The sequence below is a fragment of the Gadus morhua genome, chromosome 1 (assembly GCF_902167405.1).
Source record: "Gadus morhua chromosome 1, gadMor3.0, whole genome shotgun sequence".
Lineage (NCBI taxonomy): Eukaryota > Metazoa > Chordata > Actinopteri > Gadiformes > Gadidae > Gadus > Gadus morhua.
The window spans coordinates 22663000-22685499 of NC_044048.1; the positions used below are offsets into that span (position 1 = coordinate 22663000).

The 22500-nt window shown below is 47.8% G+C and overlaps 2 protein-coding genes across 2 annotated transcripts in view; both read right to left on the reverse strand.

The window, feature by feature from the left end:
* Positions 1–915: 915 nt before the first annotated feature.
* LOC115541889 (voltage-dependent L-type calcium channel subunit alpha-1F-like) lies at positions 916–5255 on the reverse strand. Its single transcript, XM_030353812.1, has 7 exons — positions 5219–5255; positions 4653–4723; positions 3982–4094; positions 3262–3484; positions 2546–2608; positions 2245–2351; positions 916–1426 (listed from the first exon to the last, which is right to left on the reverse strand). The coding sequence occupies exons 4-7, from the start codon at positions 3353–3355 to the stop codon at positions 1097–1099; spliced, it is 594 nt and encodes a 197-aa protein (XP_030209672.1). The 5' UTR covers positions 3356–3484; positions 3982–4094; positions 4653–4723; positions 5219–5255; the 3' UTR covers positions 916–1096.
* A 130-nt stretch (positions 5256–5385) lies between these two features.
* The window catches only part of cacna1fb (calcium channel, voltage-dependent, L type, alpha 1F subunit), a gene marked incomplete at its 5' end in the record, with an annotated part of 27572 nt that continues 10457 nt past the window's right edge, over positions 5386–22500 (reverse strand). The window contains 30 exons of the mRNA XM_030353734.1: positions 5386–5552; positions 5797–5858; positions 6286–6417; positions 7030–7160; positions 7293–7394; positions 8378–8480; positions 8796–8892; positions 9111–9238; positions 9468–9627; positions 10058–10149; positions 10495–10560; positions 11021–11149; positions 11883–11966; positions 12357–12467; positions 13413–13571; positions 14023–14224; positions 14380–14526; positions 14777–14829; positions 15429–15536; positions 15783–15870; positions 16268–16374; positions 17129–17188; positions 17536–17665; positions 18232–18334; positions 19024–19084; positions 19255–19300; positions 19567–19642; positions 20035–20155; positions 21005–21212; positions 22378–22500. The exon at positions 22378–22500 is cut by the window's right edge and continues 103 nt beyond it. Of these exons, the coding sequence (XP_030209594.1) occupies positions 5516–5552; positions 5797–5858; positions 6286–6417; positions 7030–7160; positions 7293–7394; positions 8378–8480; positions 8796–8892; positions 9111–9238; positions 9468–9627; positions 10058–10149; positions 10495–10560; positions 11021–11149; positions 11883–11966; positions 12357–12467; positions 13413–13571; positions 14023–14224; positions 14380–14526; positions 14777–14829; positions 15429–15536; positions 15783–15870; positions 16268–16374; positions 17129–17188; positions 17536–17665; positions 18232–18334; positions 19024–19084; positions 19255–19300; positions 19567–19642; positions 20035–20155; positions 21005–21212; positions 22378–22500 (3226 nt within the window). The remainder of the gene's footprint in view (positions 5553–5796; positions 5859–6285; positions 6418–7029; positions 7161–7292; positions 7395–8377; positions 8481–8795; positions 8893–9110; positions 9239–9467; positions 9628–10057; positions 10150–10494; positions 10561–11020; positions 11150–11882; positions 11967–12356; positions 12468–13412; positions 13572–14022; positions 14225–14379; positions 14527–14776; positions 14830–15428; positions 15537–15782; positions 15871–16267; positions 16375–17128; positions 17189–17535; positions 17666–18231; positions 18335–19023; positions 19085–19254; positions 19301–19566; positions 19643–20034; positions 20156–21004; positions 21213–22377) is intronic.

Sequence of the window (22500 nt, forward strand, 5' to 3'; positions counted from 1 at the left end):
GAGAGAGAGAGAGAGAGAGAGAGAAGGAGAGAGAGAGAGAGAGAGAGAGGGAGGGTAGGAGGGAGAGAGAGAGAGAGTGAGGAGAGAGAGAGAGGAGAGAGAGAGAGGAGAGAGAGAGAGAGAGAGAGAGAGAGAGAGAGAGAGAGAGAGAGAGAGAGAGAGAGAGAGAGAGAGAGAGAGAGAGAGAGAGAGAGAGAGAGAGAGAGAGAGAGAGGCAGGGAAACCACCATATAGGGTGAGTGACAGGCCAGGCTCATGTTGCTCACTTTATTGTGTATCAAAAAGAGAAACAGCTTCACATAGAAAACCAACATCAGCTTTAGGATGCATTCCAACAAACGTTCACACCGAGAAGACTAGCCGCCCGCCGTTACCCTGACAACAGCACAAACACAAGAACAAGACCACAAGATGGAGGATCTGGCGTCTGGTCACAAAGTGTGGCAAATATTATAAAAAGAACAAGATAAACATGATCTATATTGAGTATAGAGCTGCATACTGGTGGAATATCTGCTCCGCCCACAAGGGTGGGCTGAGGTTTACAGACCAATAGAAACACATCAAAACAGTTGGGGCGGAGTCTTAACATACAGGAAGAGATTAAAAAAGACTCATCACAGTTTGGAGAAGGAGGAGGAGAGAGGAGCAGGAGCAGGACGAGGTGGACAAGAGAGGAGGAGGAGAGAGGAGGAGAGGAGCGAGGAGGAGAGGAGAGGAGAGAGATGAGAGAGGAGAGGAGAGGAGAGGAGAGGAGAGGAGAGGAGAGGAGGAGGAGGGAGAGGAGAGGAGAGGAGAGGAGAGGAGAGGAGAGGAGGTGGACAAGAGAGGAGGAGGAGGAGAGGAGAGAGAGAGGAGAGGAGAGGAGAGGAGAGGAGAGGAGAGGAGGGGAGAGGAGAGGAGAGGAGAGGAGAGGAGAGGAGAGGAGAGGAGAGGGAGAGGAGAGGAGAGAGAGGAGGTGTCAGTGTCTGTTGCTGACTTTAAGAGTCTTGTCGTATCGCTGCCATGGTGGCGCTAGAGTCCCAGACACCGATCTGTGCCCTGATGCCTGCTGGGTATTCAGCATTCCTTCCCATGTGTTGTCCACAACAACATGTCAGCGTCCGTGGCTCCGCCCCTCCACGGCCCCGCCCTCCATGGCCCCGCCCCTAGAAGTGAGGTCACCACAGGCCATCTCGTCGGCCAGCTCCGCCTCCTCCTCCCGGCCAGCTCTGATTGGCTCCTCGTCGCTGTAGAGGGACATGTCGGCGTGGCTGATGATGCTGCTTCCTGTCCCGCCCCTGCAGCTTCCTCTGCTGAGCAGGTCGCTTGCCGCCGACTCCATCTCCTCCACCGTCATGTGACACGCGTCCGCGATCTCACGCTTGGCGAACGCCACGAACTTCGGATCTCTGGCGTAAAGACCCAGACCCTCCGAGACCAGCACCTGGACCAGTACAACCAGTAGCATCATATACACAGAACCAGTACCATCATTATAGAACTATAAAGACCCATACCCTCGACACCAGGACCGGGACCAGTACAACCAGTACCATCATTACTATACAGAACCAGTGCCACAATTATATATAGAACCAGTACCATCATTATAGAACTATATACAGTATGTAGAACCAGTACCTCACTATGTTATAGAACTATATATATAGAACCAGTACCATCATTATAGAACTATATACAGTTTGTAGAACCAGTACCTCACTATGTTATAGAACTATATATATAGAACCAGTACCATCATTATAGAACTATATACAGTATGTAGAACCAGTACCTCACTATGTTATAGAACTATATATATAGAACCAGTACCATCATTATAGAACTATATACAGTATGTAGAACCAGTACCTCACTATGTTATAGAGCTATATATGTATAACCAGTACCTCACTATGTTATATAGCTATATACATAGAACCAGTGCCATCATTATAGAACTATATATGCAGAACCAGTACATCAATATAACATAGAACTATATATACAGAACCAGTACCTCACTATGTTATAGAACTATACATATAGAACTAGTGCCATCATTATAGAACTATATGTAGAACCACTACATCAATATTATAACTATATAATATCTATATATATATATATATATACAGAACCAGTACCATCATTACTAGATAGAACTATATATGTAGAACCAGTACGGTGAGCTTAAACCGGTAGTTGAAACGTAAATCAGTGTGTGCCGACGGGGCTGAGGTGCGGCCGAGCGGTACTCACAGCCTCCACCAGACTGTCTGCAGAGCCTCTCTTCTGACCGCCGTGGGGACCCAGCTGGCCTGGGACCCGCAGGGAGCTGTAGGCCCTGTAGGGGGAGCCCTGCTCTGCTGAAACACACACACACACACACATCAGAGAGCTGTAGGCCTACGGACACACAGAGTCAGAGAGCTGTAGGCTGGTGGATCTATGACCTCATCATAGAGCTAGTGGATCTAGGACCTCTTCCTACAGCCAAGCGGATCTATGTAGTATATGTTTGAACTGATCCTAGTCTACTTAGGTTGACCCGGTGCCTTACCTGCCATCCCAGGACCACCACTGTACCAGCCCACTCTGGAGGGAACACCAGTCACACTGACCCCTGGTGGAGACACAGAGTACCACACGTTATTACATACTGACCCCTAGTGGACAGACAGAGTACCACATGTTTCTACATACTGACCCCTGGTGGACACACAGAGTATCACACGTTACTACATACTGAACCCTAGTGGACAGACAGAGTACCACATGTTAATCACTGCATACTGACTGTATTTTGGGTTTTTGAAAGCGTTATGTGGCCACATCTGTTTCTCTCTCTGCGCAGAGAATTAGTTTCCAATTCTCTGCGCAGGATTGGAAACTAAAAGTCGGATGGAGATCGGGTCGCGGCCCAACGGTGGGTCGCAACCCGATCACCCTCAGCATGAGGGCCTGTCTACAGGGTGCTGAGGTGGAAAGGTCTAGGAAACAGCGGCGTCGACAGTTGTTGGTGCAGCCATGTTGACTCACAGTCCCCAGAATCTCCTGGGGCATTGACAACACCCACGAGCAGCTCCGGGAAACGACTCCCTAGCTAGACGGCCTCTCTTATGAAGTATGTTCAAATATAATACACATCCTGATGGAAATTATGCTGCAAATCATTCGAATGACCCACTGGAGACGAAGAGGTGCTTGGAGAGCACATGGGTGCATTTATTTTATCCTCATGTCGGTGGAAAACAAACAAAACCCGGACTCTGTTACCATCGGAGGACTTGACCCTCTGCAGAGGAGGGTGACGCCCTGCTAGACCGGCCTCCCTCTCCTCACCTCCTCCTTCCCGGCCTCCTTTCTTCATCTCTCCTCCCCAGGAGGAGTTGCTGTCCTCCTCGACCAGGATGAGAGGAGCGTAGAGGAGGCGCCCGCGCGTCGGGCAGGGGTGAGCCCAGGAGGAGCCCAGCACGGAACGAGACTCATAACCCCCAGACTGAGGGGAGGAGGGAGGAGGAGAGAGGAGGAGAGGGGGAGAGAGGAGGGGAGAGGGGGAGAGAGGAGGAGAGGGGAGAGAGGAGGAGAGGGGAGGAGGAGGAGAGGGGAGAGGGGGAGAGAGGAGGAGAGGGGAGAGAGGAGGAGAGAGGAGAGAAGAGGATGAGAGGAGAGAGGGGAGAGGGAAGGAGGGAGGAGGAGAGAGGGGGAGAGGGGAGAGAGGAGAGGGAGAGAGAGAGGGAGAGGAGGAGGAGAGGGGGGAGGAGGAGAGGGGGGAGAGAATAGAGAGGGAAGGAGAGAGGAGAGTGGGGAAAGACAAGAAGATTAGGAGGAGATTAGACAGGTGTGATATTTTTCTGTGTGTGTGTGTTTGTGGGTATGTGTATGTGTGTGTAAGTATAACTGTGTGTGTGTGTGTGTGTGTGTGTGTGAGTACCTGTGTGTGTGTGTGTGTGTGTGTGAGAACCTTTGTGTGTGTATGTGTGTGTGTGTAAGTACCTGAGTGTGTGTCCTACGGGGGGAGGAGGGGTGGTGGTAGGTCCCAGGGGGTGGGAGATCATCTGAACTCCCCTGTCTGCTCAGACAGTGGATGTTGAAGGACGGCTTACGACCTGAACACACGCACACACACACACACACACACACACACACACACACACACACACACACACACACACACACACACACACACACACACACACACACACACACACACACACACACACAAACATTTTCAGAGTGCATAAAAAAATCTTGTGTTCAAGGTTCAAGTTCCCAGGCTGCTAACCAATCAGAAGAACAAATGGAACGATAGGTCCGTTATTCACAACGTCACATGATTGACCTCCACACACACACACACACACACACACACACACTCCCTGTCACGGAGCACTGAACCCCTGCTGTCTGTAGGGACACTCAACCCCTGTACTGAACCCTCCTCCAGGGGGGCCCGGTCGGGGGGAGGCAGGGCCCCAGTGTGGGGGCCAGCTGCTGCAGTACAGGGCCACAGCATCCAGAGCTACAGGACTGCCTCCAGGTCGGGCTGTAGTGCAGTGTACCATGTCTCATCTCTCGTCCTGAACACCGTGACCCCAACCGGACCCCTGACCCCAGGTGGACCCCTGAACGGGGGCGCGACCTCCGACCCCAGCTTGACCTCTGACCTGTTGGCGTGGCCGGAAGGAGGCGCCTCCGAGCTGTGTGCCGGCCATCTCCGTTACCATAGCAACCACTCCTGTAGGGAGGGATGGAGTCAGGGTCAGGATACACAGCTGGTTCCTCCAGGTAACCCCTGAGGGAACACACACACACACACACACACACACACACACACACACACACACACACACACACACACACACACAGACAGACAAAGGCACAGGCACACGCACATACACAGACACACACATACAAGCAAACACACACACATTAGACAAACATCACACACACACACACACACACACACACACATTTCACAGACACAAACACACACACACACACACACACACACACACACACCACACACACACACACACACACACACACACACACACAAAGGCAGAGGCACACGCACATACACAGACATACAAGCAAACACACACACATTAGACAAACATCACACACACACACACACACACACACACATTTCACAGACACAAACACACACACGCACACACACACAGACACACATTTCACACACACACAAACACACACAGTTCCTTGATCCCACCTCTCTCTGGAGTTGACGTCACTCTCCTCTCTGTCCTCCCTCTCTCCTCCCTCCATCCCCCCGTTCATACTGAGGAGGGGAGAGGAGTTGAATCAAAATATATAATATATCTTTAATATGTATATAAATATATATGTAACATATAATATATGGAGGTCTACCTGTTTTGTACTCCGAGACTCCTTCACGCTCCTGAGAGACGGTTGCCGTTGGTGATGGTTGCTGTGGCGCCGGCGGTCATCCTCCATAGCAGCAGGTTCTTTGGAGAGCGAGCCCACCCGATGGATCAGACCCCCGTTAGACACGCCCCCTTCCTCCAGCAAGTCCCTGGAACCTGGGGGCAAAGGTCACCATGGGAGCAAAGGTCACCATGGGGGCAAAGGTCACCATGAGCCGATAGACCCTTACCCCTGACCCACCTCACTCACTGGTGTGTACCCTACCAGTACAGACCAGTGGAGTTGTGTTACATAACCAGTACGTACCAAAGGAGCTGTGTTACATAACCAGTACAGACCATAACCAGTACAGACCATAACCAGTGCCAAACAGTAGAGGCCAGTGGACCTGGGGTTTACCTGTAGGAGACGGGGTCAGGGAGCCGGGGATCATCCTTCTCTGGGCTGTAGTCCTCGTCACTCTGGAAGGAAGAACAAGGATTAATGTTGGAGGTCTAGGGCTTAGTGTTAGAGCTCCAGGGGATAATGTTGGAGCTCTAGTGTTGGAGCTCTAGGGGTTAGTGGTAGAGCTCTAGGGGTTAGTGTTAGAGCTCTAGTGTTTGAGCTCTAGGGGTTAATGTTGGAGCTCTAGGGGTTAATGTTGGAGCTCTAGGGGTTAGTGTTGGAGCTCTAGGGGTTAGTGTTGGAGCTCTAGGGGTTAATGTTGGAGCTCTAGGGGTTAGTGTTGGAGCTCTAGGGGTTAGTGTTGGAGCTCTAGGGGTTAGTGTTAGAGCTCTAGTGTTGGAGCTCTAGGGGTTAGTGTTGGAGCTCTAGGGGTTAGTGGTAGAGCTCTAGTGTTGGAGCTCTAAGAGTTGGAATTTGTTCAGGGATGGCGGTTTATGAACTCACTTTATACTGAGTGTCATCATCCTGGCCTTCGTCATCTATGATCCCCTCCTCATCTTCCTCAAAGTCCTGGTTGAGAGCCAGACGCATCTCAGGTCCTAGGTCCTGTAGAGTCTTCAGACCGGCCTTACACAGCTACACATAGACACACAGTAGAGACACACACACACACACACACACACACACACACAACACACACACACACACACCACACACACACGCACACGCACACGCACAGCACACACACACCACACACACACACACACACACACACACACACATACGCACACTTTTATACTTGTGGGGACACAGATGTCCATGACATGCGCGCTCTGGTGCTCTGCTATAGCTAAAAGCTAGTCCTAGCCATGGTATTGCTCTTAGCCATGCTAGTAGCAGTACATGCTAGGCCATTCTACTACAAGCAAGTACCTCCTAACCATGCTAGTAACTGCTTGCCATGCTAGTACCTGTTAGCCATGCCAGTATCTGTGAGCCATGCCAGTACCTGTTAGCCATGCTAGTAGCCTGCCTGCAAGCCATGCTAGAAGCTGCTTGCCATGCTAGTAGCATACCAGCCAGCCAAGCTAGTAGCTATTAGCCATGCTGATACCTGCTTTTACACTCTAGCAATGGTAGTAACTGCTAGCCATGCTATAAACCTACCTGATAGCCTTGCTATCAGGCTACCTGTGAGTCATGGTAGGACCTGTTAGCCATGCTAGCAGCAGCGAGCCATGCTAGTACCTGGACAGCGGAGGCGTTGCCAACCTCGGGTTCCCCGGGCAGCCCGTCCTTCTCCTTCCTCTTCCTGAACTTCCTGAAGTAGTCCTGGATCAGGAAGGTTGCGTAGAACTTTCCCACCGTCACCTCCTCCTCTGGAGAGAGGGAGACCAGGGAGTATTAGCAGGAGTAGGAGTACCTTCGTCAGGCGGTGGTACTTCAACCAGTTGTACTAGTACCAGTAGTAGTATTTGTTGTAGTATTAGCAGTAGATTAGGTAGTACTACCTTTGTGAGGTGGTATTACTTCATCCAGTAGCTTGGGTTTCATTCGTTTCCAGATCTTCTTGATGATGACTCGGAGTTCCTCGTTCTCCTGCTCTGGGATTCCTGCAGCACATGGGGGCACACATATTGCAGTAGTTTGTGTAGAGTATTGTCTATACTACAGCAGTGTGTAGTTAGAGTATTGTCTATACTACATCAGTGTGTAGTTAGAGTATTGTCTATACTACAGCAGTGTGTAGTTAGACTATTGTCTATACTACAGCAGTGTGTAGTTAGAGTATTGTCTATACTACAGCACCGTGTAGTTAGAGTATTATCTCTACTACGACAGTGTGTAGTTAGAGTATTGTCTATACTACAGCAGTGTGTAGTTAGAGTATTGTCTCTACTACAGCAGTGTGTAGTTAGAGTATTGTCTATACTACATCAGTTTGTCATTAGAGTATTGTCTATACTACATCAATGTGTAGTTAGAGTATTGTCTATACTACAGCAGTGTGTAGTTAGAGTATTGTCTCTACTACAGCAGTGTGTAGTTAGAGTATACTACATCAGTGTGTAGTTAGAGTATTGTCTATACTACAGCAGTGCGTAGTTAGGGTATTGTCTATACTACAGCAGTGTGTAGTTAGAGTATTGTCTCTACTACAGCAGTGTGTAGTTAGAGTATTATCTATACTACATCAATGTGTAGTTAGAGTATTATCTATACTAGAGCAGTGTGTAGTTAGAGTATTGTCTCTACTACAGCAGTGTGTAGTTAGAGTATACTACATCAGTGTGTAGTTAGAGTATTGTCTATACTACAGCAGTGTGTAGTTAGAGTATTGTCTATACTACAGCAGTGCGTAGTTAGGGTATTGTCTATACTACAGCAGTGCGTAGTTAGGGTATTGTCTATACTACAGCAGTGTGTAGTTAGAGTTTTGTCTATACTACAGCAGTAGCGTGTGTAGTTAGGGTATTGTCTACAGGGGCTGCAGTAGTTTGTGTAGCTAGTGTGTGTAGTTAGAGTATTGTCTACATGGTGCTGCAGTAGTGTGTGTAGTGAGTTTGTGTAGTTGATTTGTGTAGGGTGTTTCTACCGTCAGTCTTGATCTTGAGCGCCGTCCGGACCAGAGCGAACAGCGTAGCGTTGAAGGTGACCGTCCCATCACTGTTCAGAGGCATGTTCATCGCTACCAACCTCTGGAGAGAGGGAGAGGGAGAGAGAGAGAGAGAGAGGGGGGGGGGGGGAGAGAGAGAGAGAGAGAGAGAGAGAGAGAGAGAGAGAGAGAGAGAGAGAGAGAGAGAGAGAGAGAGAGAGAGATCGAGAGAGAGAGAGAGAGAGAGAGAGAGAGAGAGGAGAGGAGAGAGGGGGGGGGAAGAGAGAGAGAGAGAGAGAGAGAGAGAGAGAGAGCTGAGAGAGACGAGATGAGAGAGAGAGAGAGAGAGAGAGAGAGGTTAAAGATGGCCGAACGGACCAGAGGAAGTGAAGAACAGTGAACAGGAAGTGGGCGGTACCTTGCAGGCGACCCGATGAGGACAGAGCTTCCCGAAGCCCAGAGGGGGCTGGATCCTCCTGAGGAGAGCCACCACGTCCAGGTGCTTGATACGCCCCCTGGAGACAGGCAGGTGTTAATACAGGACAGGTGCTTGGTACTCCCCCTGGAGACCTGACAGAGGTTAATACAAGACAGGTGCTTGGTACGCCCCCTGGAGACAGGCAGGTGTTAATACAGAACAGGTGTTAATACAGGACAGGGGTTAATACAGGACAGGGGTTAATACGGGTCAGGTGCTCGATGCGGGTGGAGGTGAGGTGGTGCTGGGTCCTACTTGGCCTCAGGGTCGTATTCAGACCAGATCCTCTTGAACTCGTCCAGGTGATGGGGGCCCAGGATCGACCAATCACGGGTCAGGTAGTCAAAGTTGTCCATGATGACCGCAACAAACAGGTTAATGATCTGATAACAGACACACACACACACACACACACACACACACACACACACACACACACACACACACACACACACACACACACACACACACACACACACACACACACACACACACACACACATTTAACAGACGTAGTATGTATATTATATATATAATAGTATGCTATCTGGAATAAAAACCAGTGTGGGTGCGTGTGTGTGTAGCTGTGTGCGTGTGGATGTGCGTGTGTACCAGGAAAGCACACAGCATGAAGAAGCTGATGAAGTAGACGATGGCGAAGGAGGAGCCGCAGGTGAACTCCTCCCCGGGGGCATAGTCCGACTCCGGGTCGCAGCGCTTCCCCGGGAGGCTGGACAGCATGATCTCCTGCCACGCCTCGCCCGTAGCACACCTGGGACACGGGGACGAAACACCTTAATACACACACTGTCATAGAGAGGGAGGAGAGGAGAGGAGGGAGGGGGGAGGGAGAGAGAGGGGGAGGGAGGAGGAGAGAGGAGGGAGGCTGGACAGCATGATCTCCTGCCACGCTGTAGCACACCTCGGACAGGGGGATGATACACATTAATACATAGAGAGAGGAGAGGAGAGGGGAGGGGAGGGGAGGAGAGGGAGGAGGAGAGAGGAGAGAGAGAGAGAGAGGAGGAGGGATGAGAGAGGAGGAGAGGAGAGAGGGGAGGAGAGAGGAGGGAGGGGAGAGGAGAGAGGAGGGGAGGGAGGAGAGAGGGAGAGGAGGAGGGATGAGAGAGGGGGAGAGGAGGGAGGGGAGAGAGGAGAGGAGAGAGGAGAGGTGAGAGGAGAGAGGAGAGAGGACTAGAGACCTGAAAAGCAGAAGCACTGCCTGGGGGAACGTTTGGAAGTTGTTGTTCCTGTTGATCTGAGTATGAGCCTGCATGGCCACTTTCCCAAAGGTCTGGAGGGGGGGGGGGGGGAGAGAGAGAGAGAGAGAGAGAGAGAGAGAGAGAGAGAGAGAGAGAGAGAGAGAGAGAGAGAGAGAGAGAGAGAGAGAGAGAGAGAGAGGGAGAGAGGGAGAGATAGATAGAGAGAGAGAGAGAGACAGAGAGAGAGAGAGAGAGAGAGAGAGAGAGAGAGAGAGAGAGAGAGAGAGAGAGAGAGAGAGAGAGAGAGAGATAAAGTAAAGTTAGTATCTACAGACCACTAGGGGGCAGTACAGTGCTGTATTAACAGATATAGCATGCATATCATCCATAGTATATTATATAATAGTATGTTATTTATAATTATTTATAATAATAACCTGCATGCCGACGACGGCGTAGATGAAGAAGATCAGAGCGATGAGCAGAGCGACATAGGGCAGCGCCTGCAGACAAAATACGCCAGATTAAATCTAATATCTCATAAAATCTCATACGTTCATAGGTAAAATGGTGAACGGACTGAACTCCTACAGCGCTCCCTATCCAGTGGCCCTCACAACGCTTCACAACAGGACATTCACCCATTCACACGCCACAGCCAGCTCGGCAGGAGCTGCTAGGGTGAGGTATAAAGTGGGATACGGAGATATGCTTGTTAAAGGACAGCCTTGTCAGAACATTGCTGTAGAGGTCAATGGGGTACGCAGATATGCTTGTTCAAAGACAGCCTTGTCAGACCATTGCTGTAGCGCTACCATCTGGCCGACAGTGTGACCCTCCCCCATACGGGTGGGTTTCAAATAAAGCCACTGGCCACTGATGTAGGTACAGCGCCTGGCCCCCTAATATGCATAATACTGCAATGCAATGTTTCTACTATAGAAGACAATCTGCACGTCTGACCTGCAGTGATTTGATGAAGGTCCAGAGAAGGGTGCGAATGCCCTCCCCTTTGCTGAGCAGCTTGACCAATCGCATCACTCGAAACAGACGAAAGAAAGTGATTGATACACGGGAGCTGTCTTCTCCGCTCTGAGGGAAAACCACAATATATACATCAAATAATAATCACAACATTATAAACATAATATAACGCAAAAAAATCTGTGCGTTTGTAGACTGACCACAACCTTGTTGTGTTGTTACTGAACCTCGTTCTTAATAAGCGACTATTCAATACACATCGTCAATCTTTGGAGATTAATATTAAGTGAATTCACATTAACAGGATCTATTCTACTGAGAGGTCAAGGGGTCAGGAGACAGAATGATGGAGTGATGATAGAGGAGAGACAGATGGATGGAGGGTGATAGAGAGACAGAATGATGGAGGGATGAGAGAAGAGAGACAGAATGATGGAGTGATGATAGAGGAGAGACAGATGGATGGAGTGGTGATAGAGAGACAGAATGATGGAGGGATGAGAGAGGAGAGACAGAATGATGGAGTGATGATAGAGGAGAGACAGATGGATGGAGTGATGATAGAGGAGAGACAGAATGATGGAGTGACGATAGAGGAGAGACAGAATGATGGAGTGATGATAGAGGAGAGATAGATGGATGGAGTGAAGATAGAGGAGAGACAGAATGATGGAGTGACGATAGAGGAGAGACAGAATTATGGAATGATGATAGAGGAGAGACAGAATGATGGAGTGATGATAGAGGAGAGACAGAATGATGGAGTGATGATAGAGGAGAGACAGAATGGTGGAGTGATGATAGAGGAGAGACAGAATGGGAGAGGGATGATATTACTCACGCTGAATTCTGTGACCACAATGTCGACTACACTGCCAACAACAATCAGAGCGTCAAAGGAGTTCCAGGCATCCATGAAGTAGTGCTGAAAACAAATAAACACAAATAAATGATAAACGATGATGATAAAGTGGTGTGAACACAACTAAACATGATAAAGTAGTGTTAACACAAATGAACATGATAAGGTAGTGTTTACAGAAATAAACACAAATAAACATTATAAAGTAGTGTGAACACAAATAAACATGATAACGTAGTGTAAACACAAATAAACAGGATAACGTAGTGTGAACGCAAATAAACAGGATAACGTAGTGTGAACACAATTAAACAGGATAACGTAGTGTGAACACAAATAAACAGGATAACGTAGTGTGAACACAATTAAACAGGATAACGTAGTGTCATCTAGTGAGATATATGTATATATATGTGTTCTGATGATTGGTGCTATTAGATACTGTATCCTCACCCTGAGTCTGAGAGCCAGGAGTTTGAGCAGCATCTCCACGGTGAACAGCCCGGTGAACACCATGTTCAGGATGTCCATGATGTGGCTGAAGCCCTTGGACTGTTCATAATGCTGAGGGACAAACGGACAGTCAGGTCACAGACACTGGGACACCGACACACCTGGTACCCCCTGGGTCCTGATGACCCCTGACCCCTACACCCGGGCCCTGATGACCCCTGACCCCTACACCTGGTACCCCCTGGGCCCTGATGACCGCTACACCTGGTACCAACTGGGCCCTGATGACCCCTGACCCCTACACCTGGTACCACCTGGGCCCTGATGACCCCTGACCCCTACACCTGGTACCCCCTGGGCCATGATGACCCCTGACCCCTACACCTGGTACCCCCCATGGGCCCTGATGACCCCTGACCCCTACACCTGGTACCCCCTGGGCCCTGATGACACCTACACCTGGTACCACCTGGGCCCTGACGACCTCTGACCCCTACCCCTGGGCCCTGATGACCCCTGACCCCTACACCTGGTACCACCTGGGCCCTGATGACCCCTGACCCCTACACCTGGGCCCTGATGACCCCTGACCCCTACACCTGGTACCCCCTGGGCCCTGATGACCCCTGACCCCTACACCTGGTACCCCCTGGGCCCTGTTGACCCCTACACCTGGTACCACCTTGGCCCTGATGACCCCTGACCCCTGCATCTGGGCCCTGATGACCCCTGACCCCTACACCTGGTACCCCCTGGGCCCTGATGACCCCTGACCCCTACACCTGGTACCACCTGGGCCCTGATGACCCCTGACCCCTACACCTGGTACCCCCTGGGCCCTGATGACCCCTGACCCCTACACCTGGTACCACCTGGGCCCTGATGACCCCTGAAACCTACACCTGGTACCACCTGGGCCCTGACGACCCCTGACCCCTACACCTGGGCCCTGATGACCCCTACACCTGGTACCACATGGGCCCTGATGACCCCTGACCCCTACACCTGGGCCCTGATGACCCCTGACCCCTACACCTGGCACCACCCGAGCCTCACCTGTATGGCCAGTGTGACGGTGTTGAGCAGGATGAGGACGAACATGACGTACTCGAAGCAGGTGGAGTTGATGATGGACCAGAACTTGTACTGGACGGGGTTCTTGGGGATGTAGAGCATGAGGGGCTGGGCCTTCAGGGCGAACTCCACACACTGCCGCTGCACACACATCACACCACGTTACCACCACCACACAGCCAACCTCTAGTTACCATGACAACACAGCCTATCACAACATGCTACCGTGACAACACAGCTGACCACACTTAGTTACCATGACCACACAGCTAACCGAACGAGTTACCATGACAGCACACCTAATCTCTACACGTTACTATGACAAAACAGCTAACCAAAGTAGTTGCCATGACGACACAGCTAATCCCTACACATTACTATGACGAAACAGCCAACCAAACTAGTTTCCGTGACGTCACAGCTAACGAAAAAACACGTTACCAAGAGGACATTGTTAACAACACTGGTTACCATGACGACAAAGCTAACGAAAACACGTTACCAAGAGGGGACAGCCGACAACAGTCGTCACCGTGACATTCTTGTCCCCTCAACTGGTTCTTGTCCCCTCACCTGGTTCTTGTCCCCTCACCTGGTTCTTGTCCAGCTCACAGTTCTTGTACTCCTGCTCCCCCTGCTCCCTGAAGGTGATGATGACGAAGCCCACGAAGATGTTCATCATGAAGAAGGCGATGATGATGATGTAGACGATGAAGAAGATGGAGATCTCCACGCGGTAGTTGTAGATCGGACCCGAGTTCTCCCCGTTCGCATCGATGGCCTTGTACAGCAGGCTGGAGACGGACAGACAGACAGGTCCCAGTTAGAGAGACACTGTTAGAGAGACAGGTAACAAGGTAGGTAGACAGACACACAGGGCGTGGAGAGACAGGTACAAGACCAGGTCAGGCGGAGAGGGAAACAGGTAGAGAGACAGACAGGGACTCACGCGGGCCAGCCCTCGAAGGTGGACACGGTGAACAGAGCCATCATGCCCATCAGCACGTTGTCGAAGTTGAAGTCGCTGTTGAGCCAGAACCTCTCCCTGACCATCGGGTGGGTCACATCGCCGTCCTTATACACCACGAAGGAGCCCCTACACACACATTACACACGCACGCACGCACGCACGCACGCACGCACGCACGCACGCACGCACGCACGCACGCACGCACGCACACACACACACACACACATACACACACACACACACACATTATACACACACATTATAAACCACAAAGGAGCTCCTACAGACACACACACACACACATTATACACACACACATTATGCACAAACACACACACATTAAACACACACACACATTATAGGGGTGTGGTCATACTTGCACTCTTCTGGCGTGTGTTTGGCCTCGTCAGTGCAGCGGAAGAACTTCCCCTGCAACACAAAACACCGTCACCCTCTCTCTAGAACACATACACGCTTTATGTCTCTCAACCTGTAACTCTCTCTCTCTCTCTCTCTCTCTCTCTCTCTCTCTCGTCTCTATAGCACATACACGCTCTGTGTCTCTCGACCTGTCACTCTCTCTCTCTCTCTCTCTCTCGTCTCTATAGCACATACACGCTCTGTGTCTCTCGACCTGTCACTCTCTCTCTCTCTCTCTCTCTCTCTATAGTACATACACGCTCTCTCTCTCTCCCAGTGTAAACCTATGTCTCTCCGTCTCTCTCTTTCTCCCAGTTTTAGTCTCTCTCTCTCTCTCTCTCTCTCTCTCTCTCTCTCTCTCTCTCTCTCTCTCTCTCTCTCTCTCTCTCTCTCTCTCTCTCTCTCTCTCTCTCTCTCTCTCTCTCTCTCTCACACACAGTGTTAGTGTCTCCGTCTCTCTCTCTCTCCCAGTGTAAACCTATGTCTCTCGGTCTCTCTCTCTCTCCCAGTGTAAGCCTATGTCTCTCGGTCTCTCTCTCTCTCCCAGTGTAAGCCTATGTCTCTCGGTCACTCTCTCTCTCTCTCTCCCAGGGTTGGTGTCTCTCTACCTTAAACAGCTGGACTCCGATGCAGGCGAACATGAACTGCAGCAGCGTGGTGACGATCATGATGTTCCCGATGGTCTTGATGGCCACGAACACACACTGGACCACATGCTGCAAGCAGACAACACACCTTAATACACACATTGTGTCACGCACAACACACCTTAATACACACATAGTGACACACACAACGCACCTTAATACACATATAGTGTCACGCACAACGCACCTTAGTACACACATAGTGACACACACAACGCACCTTAATACACACATAGTAACACACACAACAGACCTTAATACACACATTATGACACACACAACCTTAATCCACACATAGCGACACACACAACGCACCTTGAGGCCCTTGGCCCGGTTGATGGCCCTCAGGGGCCTCAGGACTCTCAGGACTCTGAGGATCTTCACCACTGAGATGGCACTGGAGCTGCATCAGCCAATCACAAGGCAGAACACCACGATGACATACATCTTCTAGCCAATCAAAAGGCAGAACCCCACGATGACATACATCTTCTAGCCAATCAAAAGGCAGAACCCCACGATGACATACATCTTCTAGCCAATCACAACGCAGAACACCACAATAACATACATCTTCTAACCAATCACAAGGCAGTCAACGATCTATATATATTCTTGTCAACTATATATACATCATCAGGTCAACTACATCTACTAGTCAACTATCTAAGTATCTATAATCTAGTCCAAGATCGTATGAGGTTGAACCAGTATAAATACATATAATATATCCAGTATTTATCTCATATATATCTAGAATATATATCCAGTACATGTAGTATTTGTACAGTAGTACGTACTGTAGGAAGAAGGAGACCAGGGACACGCTGACCACCAGCAGGTCCAGGAGGTTGAACCAGTTCCTACAGAAGGAGCCCTGATGGAGGAACGCCCCGTGGACCATCATCTGGGGAGAGACCAGCGTTAATACACATGGTACCGAAGAGAGACCAGGGTCAATACACAGGGTACTGAGGAGAGACCGGCGTCAATACACAGGGTACCGAAGAGAGACCGGCGTCAATACACAGGGTGCTGAAGAGAGACCAGGGTCAATACACAGGGTGCTGAGGAGAGACCAGCGTCAATACACATGGTACTGAGGAGAGACCGGCGTCAATACACATGGTACCAAAGAGAGACCAGCATCCATACACATGGTACTGAAGAGAGGCCATTATATACAAAGTACCATAGAGAGACTAGTATCAATCATAGTACTATAGAGAGACCAGTATCAATACACAGTACTATAGAGAGACCAGTATATGCACAGTAATATGGAGAGAACAGTACTATCAATACATAGTACTATATAGAGACCAGTATACACATAGTACTATAGAGAGACCAGTATCAATACACATAGTACTATAGAGAGACCAGTATCAATACACATGGTACTATAGAGACCAGAATGATACTGGTGTGTACCAGTGTGTACCAGTGTAAAATGGTGTGTACTGGTATATAGTGGTGTTTACTGGTGTATACTGGTGTGTCCTGGTGTGTACCAGTGTAAACTGTTATAAATAGGTGTTTACTGATATAAAGTGGTGTTTAGTGGTGATTACTTGGGTGTCCTTGTGTGTACCAGTGTAAACTGGTGTGTACCAGTGTAAACTGGTATAAACTGGTGTATACTGGTGTAGTTTCCTAACCTTGAGGAGGATCTCCACGGTGAAGATGGAGGTGAAGGCGTAGTCAGCGTAGCCCAGGATCTGGAACCCATCACACACCAGGTATTCATACACAGCTCATAGACAAATATATATATATATATGTATATATATATATATATATATATATATATATATATATATGTAACAATGTATTCCTGAATTATCAAGCAATCATTCAGAGTCGATACCTTATTAGCAACTCAAATCAGTATATACAGTATGTATTTATGTATATATATACACATTATACATACATAATATCCAAATATATATACATATATATACATGCATACATGCCTGTATGATTAAAAGGGTTGCTAATGTTTGATTAAAGGAGTTATAACGTTTGATTAAAGGGGTAAAACATTGGCCATCATCGTGCGTACGTTGTTCCTGAAGGAGTGAGCTCTGATTGGATCCTCTGCAGCCAATGAACAGCTGCTGAGGATGATGAAGACGAGGATGAGGTTGGTGAAGATGTGGTGGTGGATCAGGACGTGGCAGCCCCGGCGGATACTAGAGGGACACAAGAGATGGAGAGATGGAGAGAGATGAGACACACATTTTTAATACAATAACAGGTTTCCACATGCAATGATTTGGCGGTTAAGGCCGATTATGTTTGTTGGATTTGAGTCGTCGCATAGATTAAAGTTCCATCAAATTCCTCTACAATAGGTTACTTAGAGGTCACCTCCTCTATCAGAGGTCACCACTCTATGTGGTCAGACCGTCAAAATTAGTTAACAGGGTTTGACCTGGGGCCAGGAGTCGTGACCTGGGGTCCAGGGGTCGTGACCTGGGGCCAAGGGGTCGTGACCTGGGGCCAGGGGTCGTGACCTGGGGCCAGGGGTCGTGACCTGGGGCCAGGGGTCGTGACCTGAGGGTCTAGGGGTTGTGACCTGGGGCCAGGGGTCGTGGCCTGTGGTCAGGGGCCGTGACCTGGGCCCAGGGGTCGTGACCTGAGGGTCTGGGGGTTGTGACCTGGAATCCAGGTTGTGACCTGGGGACAGGGGTCGTGACCTGAGGGTCCAGGGGTCGTGACCTGGGGTCAGGGGTCATGACCTGGGGTCCAGACTCACGGGTTGGTCTTGCTGAAGCAGAAGAAGGCGCTGCCCTCAGGGATCGGTAGGACCTTCTCTTTAGGAGGAGTCAGGTCCGCTATGTTCAGCGGGGCGACCGTATCTGGGGAGATGATGTAGGATATATAACATAAACATGGGATATAATATATAACATATACATGTGATATAATATATGATATATAACATAAACATGGGATATATAATTTATGATATATAACATACACATGTGATTTAATATATGATATATCAAATAAACATGTGATATAATATATGATACATAACATAAACATGTGATATATAATTTATGATATATACCATACAAATGTGATATAATATATAACATATACATGTGATATAATATATGATATTTAACATATACATGTGATAGATAATATATGATATGTAACATATACATGTGATATAATATATAATATGTAACATATACATGTGATATAATATATGATATATAACATATACATGTGATATAATATTTAACATATACATGTGATACATATGATACATAACATACACATGTGATATAATGTATGATATATAACGTGATATCATATATAACATATACATGTGATCTAATATATGATACATAACATATACATGTGATATAATACATGAGATATAGCATAAACATGTGATATAATGCATGATATATAAAAAATGAATGTGATATGACACTGTTTATGATATATCACATATACATGATTATAATAACATGTAGTAGAATAAGAATAGAATAAGAACAAACATATTCATTATTTATTAATCAATCTTCACCTTCTTCACCTTCTGGGGGTTCTTCCTCTTCCTCATACTCTGTGTCTAGATCTACATCAATCTATTGAGGAGGTGGAGGAGGAGGAAGAGGAGGAGGAGGAGGAGGAGAAGAGGAGGAGGAAGAGGAGGAGCATTAGGAGCAGAAGGAGGTTCATTGTGATGTTATTATTAGTGAAGAGCTGAGAGGAGGTTAAATAAATATAACAACATAATAACATCTATTCTCCTCACCTTCACCTCCTCACCCTCCTTCTCCTCTCCCTCCTCTTTCTTGACTCTTCGGAAAAACAAAAAAACACATAATATAAATATAGGTGGTTATTAAATATCCTAATAATATTTAGCATGATAATACTATGGAAAATAGTGATACATAATATAATTTGTAATTTTACAATATGAATAATTGTGATAATTGATATGATATTATTACTATAGTATTACATGGATAACAACGCTTAATATGATATACAGGTGAAGACTGTGTGTCACTGCCATCAGTCCTAGCCCTGATGTCATCGTTATTAATGTTCTTTAACGTACTCTTTCTTCTTGTTGTCCGTGTCCCCTCCCGCCAGGTTGTCTACTGCGATGGCCAAGAAGACGTTCAGTAGGATGTCTGCTGACTGCTCAGGAAGAAACTGACAGACAGGGAGACAGACAGACAGATAGGGAGACAGACAGACAGACAGACAGACAGACAGACAGACAGACAGACAGACAGACAGAGATACAGATAGGTAGACAGAGAGACAGACGGACAGACAGAAAGACAGACAGACGGAAAGACAGACAGACAGACAGACAGACAGACGGAAAGACAGACAGACAGACAGACAGACAGACAGACAGACAGACAGACAGACAGACAGACAGACAGACAGATAGACAGACAGAGAGACACAAAGACAGACACAAAGGCAGGCAGGCAGACAGACGGACACAAAGATAGAAAAACAGACAGGTAGACAGACAGGCAGCAGTAGCTGTCTGGGTCTCGATGGAGGATACAGTTTCCGCAGATGAAGAGGATGACAAAGTAAACGCAGACGATCATCCCGGGGAACACCGGCCCACCGTACGCCATGATGCCGTCGTACATGACCATGTTCCAGTCCTCTCCGGTCAGGATCTACCGGACACCAGGGATCAATACACCAGGGATCAATACACCAGGGATCAATACTCCACCACTGACCAATACACCACAACTGATCAATACACCAGGGAGCTATAAACCCCAACTAATCAATACACCACCATTGATCAATACACCACAACTGATCAATACACCAGGGATCAATACTCCACCACTGACCAATACACCACAACTGATCAATACACCAGGGAGCAATACACCACAACTAATCTGTACACCACCACTGATCAATACACCAGGGAGCACACCACAACTAATCAATACACCACCACCGATCAATACACCAGGGAGCACACCACAACTAATCAATACACCACTACTGATCAATACACCAGGGATCAATACACAGTATTGGTATTCTCATTATATAGTACAGTGTACCTGAAGCAGGTGTTATTAGTTGATGGTACCTTCAGTATTAACTAGTCTACCTGTTATTAGTTGATGGTACTGTCAGTATTAACTAGTCTACCTGAAGCAGGTGTTGTTAGTTGATGTTACTGTCAGTATTAACTAGTCTACCTGAAGCAGGTGTTGTTAGTTGAAGCTACCGTCAGTATTAACTAGCCTACCTGAAGCAGGTGTTATTAGTTGAAGCTACCGTCAGTATTAACTAGTGTACCTGAAGCAGGTGTTGTTAGTTGAAGCTACTGTCAGTATTAACTAGTGTACCTGAAGCAGGTGTTGTTAGTTGATGGTACCGTCAGTATTAACTAGTCTACCTGAAGCAGGTGTTGTTAGTTGAAGCTACCGTCAGTATTAACTAGTCTACCTGAAGCAGGTGTTGTTAGTTGAAGCTACCGTCAGTATTAACTAGTGTACCTGGAAGCAGGTGAGCAGGGCCTGGGGGAATGCGTCGAAGGTGCTGCGTTTGGTCTGCGTCTCGTCAAAGTTAAACTTCCCCCCAAACAGCTGCATGCCCAGCAGAGCGAAGATGATGAGGAAGAGGAAGAGGAGGAGCAGCAGCGAGGCGATGGACTTCATGGAGTTGAGGAGCGACGCCACCAGGTTGGACAGGGCTGTCCAGTGACTGAGGACACATACATGTATCAAACCTGCTGTCCAGTGACTGAGGACACATACATGTATCAAACCTGCTGTCCAGTGACTGAGGACACATACATGTATTAAACCTGCTGTCCAATGACTGATGACACATACATGTATTAAACCTGCTGTCCAATGACTGATGACACATACATGTATTAAACCTGCTGTCCAGTGACTGAGGACACATACATGTATTAAACCTGATGTCCAGTGACTGAGGACACATACATGTATCAAACCTGCTGTCCAATGACTGATGACACATACATGTATCAAACCTGCTGTCCAATGACTGATGACACACACATGTATTAAACCTGCTGTCCAGTGACTGATGACACATACATGTATTAAACCTGCTGTCCAGTGACTGCGGACACATACATGTATTAAACCTGCTGTCCAATGACTGATGACATACATGTATTAAACCTGCTGTCCAATGACTGATGACACACACATGTATTAAACCTGCTGTCCAATGACTGATGACACACACATGTATCAAACCTGCTGTCCAATGACTGATGACACATACATGTATCAAACCTGCTCTCCAATGGCACATACATGTGCCACTCATGACACATACATGTATTGAACCTGCTGTCCAATGACTGATGACACATTCATGTATTCAACTTGCTATCAGATATGTATAATACAGGATTATCACCTGGTGTAATTTAATGTAATACTGGGCTGTAGTGTAGTGAGATGTAATGTGGTGTAAATAGATGTTATTTAATGTAATGTAATGCGATGTAATGTAGTGTAATATGTTGTAATTGAATGTACAATAATGTAATGTACTGTAATGTCATTTATTTTAGTCTAATGTAATGTGCTGTATTGTGATGTAGTGTAATGTGATCTAACGTAGTGTAAGGTGATGTGATGAAGTGTAATGTGATCTAATGTAGTGTAAGGTGATGTGATGAAGTGTAATTTAATGTAATACTTAGCTGGGATGTGATATAATGCGATGTAGTCTAGTGTATTGTAGTGTATTGTAGTGTAGTGTAATGTAATGCATTCTGATGTAATGTGATGTGATGTAGTGTGACGTAATGTCATACTTATAATACTTAATACTTACTAATACTTATAATTAATGTAATGATGCGGTGGTGCGGGCGTCTCACCGGGTGACCTTGAAGATCCTGAGCAGGCGCACGCAGCGCAGCACGGAGATGCCCAGCGGGGGCATGATGCCCAGCTCCACCAGGATGGTCTCCATGATGCCCCCGCACACCACGAAGCAGTCG